General features: G+C 43.3%; 1 protein-coding gene across 1 annotated transcript in view; it reads right to left on the bottom strand.

Moving 5' to 3' along the window:
* Positions 1-10,046, bottom strand: part of dcbld1 (discoidin, CUB and LCCL domain containing 1) — a 58,198-nt gene that overhangs the window by 41,662 nt on the left and 6,490 nt on the right. Inside the window, exon 3 of the mRNA XM_063223215.1 lies at positions 1,841-1,990. Coding sequence (XP_063079285.1) covers positions 1,841-1,990 — 150 coding nt within the window. The remainder of the gene's footprint in view (positions 1-1,840; positions 1,991-10,046) is intronic.

The following is a 10,046-nucleotide window of genomic DNA, read 5'->3' on the forward strand; positions in this document are numbered from 1 at the left end:
AGGACATGGTGACCACAACAGGATGAAGACCCTGCTTCCCTTTACTATGCCTGCTGTGGAAGTAAACATGTCAGCTTTCCCAATTTAGACACAGGCGCACACGCACACGCACACGCACACACACACACACACACACACACGCACACGCACACGCACACGCACACGCACACGCACACGCAAAGTGTGTCACTCGGGTGCGCAGAGTTTACGGGAACATCCATCGGAAACTGGTGACGTGTGAGCTCTTGATATGAGGAGGGTCTGAGTGATGTGATGGTCAAGCTCTGGGCTAAGTTAATGCTCTGACTGAAGGGTAAGAGGTCAGGATGATAATAAAAATAACAGAAGTTAGAGTTGGCGGACGGCAAGATTTCTTTTTTTTCTTCATTAGCTCTACATTTCACTACTAAATCAGGGGTGTGTTTCTCAACAGTGTTGTTGCTAACCAAGCAAGCGACTTACTTGGTGTTCTTTCCATTATCCTAACCCCCGTCCTCCCTTGTGATTATGGACTTGTGATGACGTCGCAAGACTTCATTGACAATGGAAGTTTAGTTTAATCAATATCAGGCAAGAACACAATTCAAAAGGTCATTTTCTCACTTGCAATCGGGATGCTGAATGGGGAAAAGACCCCCAATAGTTGTTGGGGCTGGGGGCTGACAGGAGGTAAACTGAATTGTTTTCTCCATGGAGGCAGGGCGCCGGCGAAGCACAGGTCGAGGACGGGAGTTAGTATAATGGAAAGAACCCTTGGCTGTAGGGCTGCACGATTATGGAAAAAAATATTTTGGTCAAAATCATAATCACGATTATTAATCACGATCATTGATTTTTGCAGATTTTATTGAAAATTATAACAAGATGAAATATAACCAAGAATGAATTACATACGGGATGAGCAAAATAAAATGAATTGTAATAATTATGTAAAGGCAATAGCATGAAACTCAAGTGGACAGATTTCTGGCCAGAAACACCAGCCTGTCAGTATGTTCTGGCTTCAAGAACGCTCTCAAAAGTAGGTCACTATTGCCACGATTAAATCACGATTAAAATCATGAGTTCGATTTCACTATTTTATCACGATTTTGATTATTTCTCGATTAATTGTACAGCCCTACTTGGTTGCAATACAATTTCCATTGGCAACCCACTAAGTTAGTAGCGATGCTTCCGAGAAATGGGGTCCAGAATTCTGGCAGATGTTCCATGTTGTGGCTTCATAAAGCAATAGAAACACACCATGCCGTATGCTTCATGCTTGCTTGTATACAAACATGATTTTACTTATTAGCTGACTAGCAGTATGTTCTTAATGATTTAAGTAGAGCTACTCATTAGAATCAGCAAGGAAATCACAAAAGCAAACAACATACAAGCATGAATTCAGAAGCAGGCATCTCCATTTTTTAATAGCAGGTCATCTAAAGCAGTGTTTCCCAACCTTTTTTGTCTTACGTACCCCCTAAACATCTTAGTTGTGCCACGAGTACCCCCTAATTTATGTTCTATATCGCTTTTTCTGTCCTAATATGACTTCTCCATTAATTTGTTATAATAATAAACATTTTCCAAGTACCCCCTGCAGTGTGCTCGCGTATCCCTAGTGGTACACGTACCCCTGGTTGGGAAACACTGATCTAAAGGATGGGGACAATGACACAGCCAGAACACAGGAAACATGAGGGGGTGTTTTGGGCTTCTATACCCAGAGTGGCGGACAGCTTTTGTTGGGCCCTGGAAAGTAATTTGAAACCCCCCTGCTTTACCCACAAAAACAAGTGGGTCTGGGCACTGGAGCACAGGAAAATACGGGCTGAGAGTGAAGCCAACTAACCTTTGTAGTTTGAGGACGCGTAGGAGAGCAGGAACCCTCGGCCAGAGATGTGCTGTCCGCTGCGGAAGTGGACCTGGATCTCACTGGCATCCACCCGCAGGGACTTCAGGAGCGTTGGGGTGGACTTCAGATCACAGAATGGTCCCAACACTGGAGGAGGAAAAAAAAGAGATAGGCCATTTTGAAAGTCCACTTGTAGTACAGGAGATAACTTACTGGACAAGAGGTTGTAGAGAGGTCTTCTACAATTAAATGAGCACTCCTGACAATTTCAATATGCTGTTGTATTGCTCACACTACCCTTGACTTGTTCTTTTTTGGCTCAGCCCTTTCCGAGATATGAGCTATTCTAATGGGGGCAGCTTTTGTTTACATACAAAAAATAACATAGGCCTACTCCAAATACTTTCCCAAAAGGTATCGCTGTTTGCAAGTGCATAACCTTTTGGATGCTTTTGGGAATAAACAAAAATGTTTTTTGAAATGTAAACAAACAGCTACCATGACAATGACCAGGATCTTGGAAAAGGCTGAAGAGAAGAAAAAAAACTCAGATACTGACAAGTCCAGGGTAGAGTGAGCATTACAACTGCGTGTTGAAATTGGCTGAAGTTACCTTTTAAGTCAAGTCAAGTCCAGTCCATTTGTATAGCACATTTCTTATAGAGACAGTTTAAAGTGCTTCACACAAATATGACGAAAATCAAAGGGATACACCACCTCATGGTTAAATTGAGTGTCTCTCTGCAATCCAGAGACTTCAATTAGTGGGTGGAAGCATTTTGCAGGTGACCCAACCATTGTCCGAATCCATGAGCAGCACTGCCTGTAGCTTAGTTTGGCATAGTACCTGCCGTTTTGCATCGCCATCGAAAGATCTTGGCCACAGTGAATGAATTTACTTTTTTTCCAATTACTTTCTGTGTCCTGCCCTGTGATAGATTTGGCCAATGGCTAAATATGGATAGATTTGGCCAAAAAAAAAACGCTTTCACCCACTAATTAAAGTCTCAGGACTGCTGATAGACATTCAATTTGCCCTGGAAGTTGCGTATACCTTTGAGACATTCAATTTGACCTTTTGCATATTGTTCCATTCTGTTCCATTCAAGCAATGGTATTTCATTCAACATAACTGTACAACACTGCTGATTTATTTCTGATTGGTAATAAAAAAAGAGCCAATGCCTACAGTATCAATATGAAGCTTCAAATTAACAGAGGGCATCAAAATCTGTGACAAAGCCACAGGCCAAACTCAATATCTTATTTTTAAAAATATAGATATTTCTTAAAGGCATGCACTTAATACTTAATAACTTAACATAACTAGGCAATGTTCACAAACACTTCCCATCATATATGGTATTTCAAATTCACATATTCTACACAACTGTGAGATGTTACACTGGCCTGGGCCCACTCATATTCCTGTGACGCCTATTGGTTTAAATTGTTTACGTTGGCCGACAATTTGGCCCCCTGGCCTGAGTATGACATCCCTGGCCTGAAGGGACAGGAGTGCAGGAGCTGGTCCAGCTCACAACGACACGAGAGGAGCCATAAAGACAAACCACAGGCTGGCCAGACACCTGACCCTCAACTTCCTGCACACCTTTCAAACCTGACGGCAAGAACAAACACTTCCTCTTTTGTCTAGGACCGGAACATGACTGTAAAAAAATTCACAGCCAGACAAAAGAGGAAGAGAGGTGCTCCTGTTTCTGCCGTGATCCTCCACACCCCATCGCACCACGTGGAGACAGAAAGACAGGCAGACAGCCCACATGCCTTGTGTGTTGTTCTTGCCAAAGCCGTCTTTTCACCCGACGGGTCTCACAGCATGATGGCCTTTTTCCAGTCGGTTTTCCTTGGCATGTACCACATGCCAAGCTGGAATTCACAACGGTCGTCGTCTCACTCACCCTCATTCACTTTGCTGACTCGGAGTGACTAACAAGGTGAGCTAAAGCTGGATCACTCTCTCTCTCTCACACACACACACAAACACTGTGGCTATCCATTTCTTTAGATCTCCCTCCACCTCTTTCTCCACGTCAGCAGAGGTGAGCAGAAAGGCCTGGAGGCTTTTCTGTGGGTTGAGAGAGGTGGAAAGGGGGAAACCACAAGGTTACACACTGGAGAAGAGCAGAAGGTTCGGGGGGCACAGGTTAACGCAGCGGAGAAGAAAAGAAGTCTCTCTCTGTCTAATATATGTATAACGTTCATTATGTCTAACTGTTTAAACTCACACTTGAGTTTTTCTTTTACTTCATGCACGTAAAAGTTTTATGAAACATGTCAGGTAAAAGATAAAACTTTAACATGCCTGAAGTAAAATAAAAACTCAAGTGTGGTCTCTCTCTGTCTGTCTGTCTGTCTGTCTGTGTGTGTCTCTCCCTCCTACCCTCTACCCTGTCTCTCTCTCAGTCTGTGTTTCTCTAAGGGGTGTAGAGGGGGGTAACCACAGGGTTATGCGCTGCACCGCCCCACACCACACCGCCCCACCAGGGCTTGACATTAACTTTTTCACCCACCGGCCTCTGTGGCTAGTAGCTTCCCCGAGTCACTAGCCATTCAGGTATTCGAAAAGCCACACATTTTAAATCGTTTTTGTTTTCTTTATCATGACAGTGTACGTCTTACCTCAGAAGATAAGGTTCTAAAGCAATATAAGTGTAAAGCTTTCTACAAGGAAGTATAGAAACTTTAGAATTACTGGGCTTTTTCTTTGAGATTTTCTTGAACTTAAATACAAACAATTGATACACAAGGGGGCAAACAACAGAATACAAGCTACTATGATGTGTGTGTCATGCCAAGGAATAAGCTGCCAGCCAAATTGGCTAGTGACACTGAAATTATTACTAGCCACAGACAAGTTTTACCAGCATTTGGCCAGTTGGCAGGTGCCAGTGTCAAGCCCTGCGCCCCACACCACAGCAGAGGTATGGGAGCTGGTGTAGCAGGCAGCCAGAGGGAAAGGTGCCAAGCTGTCCTCACGTATCCAGCCGGAGTTAAGTTATGTCAGTGAAAAAATGCCTCTTCATGTTAGAAGACACGACTACCCAGAGGAAAACACTGCCATTCACAACAGTCTTGCATTTGTCTCTCAGATAATTCCCCTGAAACTCCCTTAGGAGTAAAGCAATAGTATATGACTATTTTAAGATGATGGCTGGACTTGGGTTGGTCATAGGCTGGGTTTCACACGACAACTTTAGATAACTAGATTCTGAATGCTTTTCCTCGAAACCGACCTCCATAGTACACATATTTAAATTTCTAAAAGACAAAGTCATTCTAAAAGCAATAGATTTCCGTTTCTTCTACTACAATTACATAATAATAACCATAACAATAACAATATTAAAATTGCTCCTTAGAAGCTGGGACGATCTCAGTGTGACCATTACTATTCAAAATGACTGCTCTTTGACTCAGCTACAGTACTGCCTCAACATTTCCACGCTTACACAGGGGTGCGCATTCAAATGTTGCAAAACCCAACGTCTCTTCCAAGTGAGAAGAAACAGTGAGAGATCATGACGAGTTCACTTGAGTTCATGTGACGCACCAGACCAAGCGGCCAGACCATTGACAGTAAATAGAATGGACGTCAAATCAACGCTATTTGCCATTCAACGCTTTGAAGCCAGATTTGGGAACATTCCAACTTACATTCCACCTTAGCAACGCCAAACGCAGGTGCTGATTGGACAACAACAAGACTTCTAACTGTCAATCAAACCATGTTCTGATGCTCATTGGTCAATTTAACTTTTAATATCTCTCTAAAATAAAACATCACCACAAAAAAATCACCACCCTGGTAAGTTGGAGAGCAAGGGGACCTACTAGTTGAGCGAAAAATGATCCCCCTGGAGTGGCATTTAAGGGAGATACAGGGTTTTATGTCTCTCATAGGAATGAATGGGATTTGGCCATTTTTTGGTCTTTTTGGGTCCAACCTTGGCTCCAACTTGGCTTCAACAATGAAATAGAATTTTGGCCTCCATTCTATTTACTCTCAATGGGCCAGACCCATGGGTCTCATCCTCTACCCAGCTTGTAGTAGTAGCAGCAGCAGATGCAGCCGACCTTGCCTGCCCCAACCCGCACCTCTCCACAGGCCTGCCCTGGCTTATTAGTCAGCCCCCGCTGAGGAGGAGGTGCCCTGGGGAGAAGGGACTGAGGAGGTGCCCTAGGAGGAGGTGCCCTAGGAGGTGATTCGGAGGTAGGAATGGGACTCGAATATTCTATATAGGTTCGAATTCAGTCCGTCTCAAAATCCACACTCATAAAAATGCAAAAAAAAAAATCTGGATGGACCTCCCTTACTGTGGTAAATGACAATGATGATTAGAGCAAAGTTTCATTAAATGTATACATTTGCTCAGCAAATACAAATGAATCGACTTTCATTCTCAACACAAAATGCGGGTCAGAAAGTCCCACACACACCGTTTACAGCAAGAGAGAATGATAGGGCTGTATCAATGGGGTTGTACCGATAGGGCTGTACTCAACTCAATCAAATCAAATCACAATCAAATATTATTTGAATCTTCAAATAGTGTCCATCAATTGTCAAATCCCTATTAAGAGGTGCATGGGTAAGGATGTTACCGTCTCACACCTCACTCAGAGATACTCTAGACAGAGATAAGTCATTCTAGTTCATGTCTGGTATCCACTTTATGTCGGGTGAACGCCCCTTTAGGAGACCTTCGGTTAGGAGACCTTCGGAGTCCTGAGGTTGAGAATAAATGGTGTCCCCTTAGCGCTGTAGATGGCGGTAGCACACTTCTCGTGCAAACACCTCAAAAAAATACAAGAAGAAGGAGGGGACAACGCCCCCTTAGGAGACCCAACTTGAGCACACTCTTTTGCATTGGGTGGGCGGGTTTCGAAGCCTCTTTATTACTCCACCCTCTTTGCATCACTTCTACTCCCCAGACAGATGCTGACAATCTGAGCGTTGGAACAGACAACTCTCCTCAAAGCTCTCTGAGACTAACCGAAGCACATCTTAATCATCAACAACACCAGATGATTTCAGATCATCTCTAGCATCAACAGTGCAGGTGGATTTCAGAAATATTGGGCAGACCATTGAGCTACACTGACAATGATGAGCGTTAACCAGAACTCATAAAGAGTTAAGTAAAAACGTACCAAAACTGTTACTTTATTAAAGGATGCTCTAACAATCCAGAGAGAGTAATCAGTGCTTGAAGAGTGAAAAAGCCTGTATGTAAAACCTAAGCCAATAAGATCAAGAAAAAACATGAGCGGCCCTGCCATGGCCAAAAGGTAGGGCACCCGTCTACCATGCAGCTGACCAGGGTTCAATTCCCGGCCTGGGTCCTTTGCCGTCCCGTCCCCGTCTCCCTCTCTCCCCACTCACTTCCTGTCACCACCTTCACTGTCCTATCATAAATAAAGTAAAACAGACCCCCCAAAAAATTCACAAAACAAAAAAGAAAGAAGAAGATCATTGGAGTACCACTCCCCTCCCTGCAGGACATTTACACCGCACGCCTCACCCGAAAAGCACTGATGATCATCAAAGACACAAGCCACCCTGCACACAAACTGTTCAGCCTCCTACCCTCTGGAAAGAGGTACAGGCGCCTCCGTTCCCGTACCACCAGGCTTGCAAGCAGCACGATGCATCAAGCAATCAAGATACTGAACACTCAACCCACTCTCCCTTCACTGTCAGCCTCTAGCCAGCCAGGCCACTGACAACGCTCCCCCCCCTCATCCCCACCACCATATCTGCGACTGAACATTCCACCTGCACTACTACATCTGTGACTGAACTTTCAACCTGCACTAACTCAAAACATACACATGCACACACACACACACACACACACACACACACACACACACACACACACACACACACACACACACACACACACACACACACAAGCACACTGCACTTTCTGCACTAAACCCAAACATACACACACTGACACACAACTCATACTCACACACATACACACACACACACACACACACACACACACACACACATACACAGGTACACACACACAGACGCACACCGCACTTTCTACCTGCACTAAACACACACACACACACACACACACACACACACACACACACACACACACACACACACACACACACACACACACACACACACACACACGCACGCACACACGCACACAAAACACATACAAACACACACACACACATACTGCTGCTGGTGTATTTAATAAAAACCTTTTTTTTAATTATTTATTTCTTCAAATGCTACTATTACTATGTCAGAACGCTATAAAGGACTTTTAGAAAAAAGAACAACAAAATACCTCCTCTTAATGTATGTTCTCTACAAGTCTTCTGTTGTCCAGTCTTGCACTTTAAATGTCTGTATGAGCAATGTCTACGTCCATACTGTCTATGTCCATGTATGAGTACTGTCTATGTCTATACTGTCTATGTCCTTACCTAGATTAGTCTATGTCTGCATGGGAGAGCAAGAAACGCAATTTCAAATTCTTTGTATGACCAGTGCATGTAAAGAAATTGACAATAAACTTGACTTGAAGACTTGAAAACTTGACTTGAAAAACCATGAGCATCAACAATCTAGTTTTCAACTGAGCATCCTGTTGTGACCACCAAAGCACCACTCAATGGAAATTTGAACACACAGATCCTTCACCGATTACTGACAACTGGGGACATTGGTAATAGATGTTTGGCCAGGGCTAGTCAGCCAGTAATGGAACACCAAACCAACACGCGCCGGCTGGACGCTGCTGCTGCTGCTCAAAATTCACAAATGGAAAAAAACTCAGTTAAGTGAAGCATGAGGACAAAGAGCAAAAGTAATTGCGTCGGTCTCACTAACGCTTGCCATATGCAAGAGCTAAAATGTTCCCAACGCTATTGCAAAGAGAAAACAAAACATGAATTGTGAACGTATAGCTCTTTGTAAAGCTGGCAAGCCACCAAAACCTTGTAAATCTGAGGACATCTGGTCAACTAGATGATGATCAGGTGTCAAACAAAGACGTGTACCGGTCGACAGAAATAGCACATGGTGGCACTAAGTGTACCATCCCCATGGAACAGGAAATGGCCTCAATGTCCTTAGCAGAGTAATGAATTTTCATTAGTCCAATCTGCTGTCTGACAGACGACACCACCATAATAACATGCAGGGTCAGAGGTCAAGTTTCCACGGAAACAAATACAGACAGGCAGCTAATGTTTTTTTTTTTTCCCTGTGCCGGTGCCACCCACCTGTACAATGGTGCTTCCATTCCATATATCACTGATTGCGACTTGAGACTTGAAACAAAGTATCAGTTATGAGGTGGCAACATGACAAATGCAGATCCGAATGTGGAACCCTGTTTTGTTTTTAACTACATTCATGTTTTATCTAACATAGTGAGAATTGAATGCAGGTTAGACCAGGTATGATTAGCATGAGCTCACTATTGCAGATCTGGCAGTTGAAGAACAAACAGACATGTGATTTTATAGGAACACAACTGGCCTCATCTTCAGAGATGAGCTCTGCCCTGAACAGTGTCAAACTTAAAGTGATACTGTCCCATTTTTGGAAATAAGCTTATGTTACACCTCCCCTTGAGTTAAATAATAGGCTTTTACCCTTCTCCTGTACTTCCAACCGTTTTCTAGTTATGGCAGTGCACATTTTACCTCCAAGCTAACAGTTAACATTGAGTCCTATGAGACCAGTTAGCCGTGAGCTGGTCTCATAGGACTCAATGTTAACTGCTAGAATGGAGGTAAAATTTGCACTACCATACCCAGAAAACGGTTGAAAGTACAGGAGAAGGGTAAAAACCCTATTATTTTACTCAAGGAAAGGTGTAAAATAAGCTTATTTCCAAAAATGGGACAGTATCACTTTAAACTCTACTCTGGGGTTCACTTTGGTTTTGAGAAATGCACCCCTGAATTTTAAACCTGCCCTTGACCTTGGTACTTAGCATTCGTACACAATTGCTTACAATTCACTGACTGTTGCTTTTGGAGAATTGGTTCATTCATACACAATCTGATTCCATCCAGACCATTCCATGCCCATGAATATCATCTAACTTCAGAAAACTTCAGAACAAGCAACAAGTCGAAACAAAAATGCAACTGGTGTAAAGAAAACTCATGGTTCACTAACTCAAACCAAAAA

The sequence above is a fragment of the Engraulis encrasicolus genome, chromosome 18 (assembly GCF_034702125.1).
Source record: "Engraulis encrasicolus isolate BLACKSEA-1 chromosome 18, IST_EnEncr_1.0, whole genome shotgun sequence".
Classification (NCBI taxonomy): domain Eukaryota; kingdom Metazoa; phylum Chordata; class Actinopteri; order Clupeiformes; family Engraulidae; genus Engraulis; species Engraulis encrasicolus.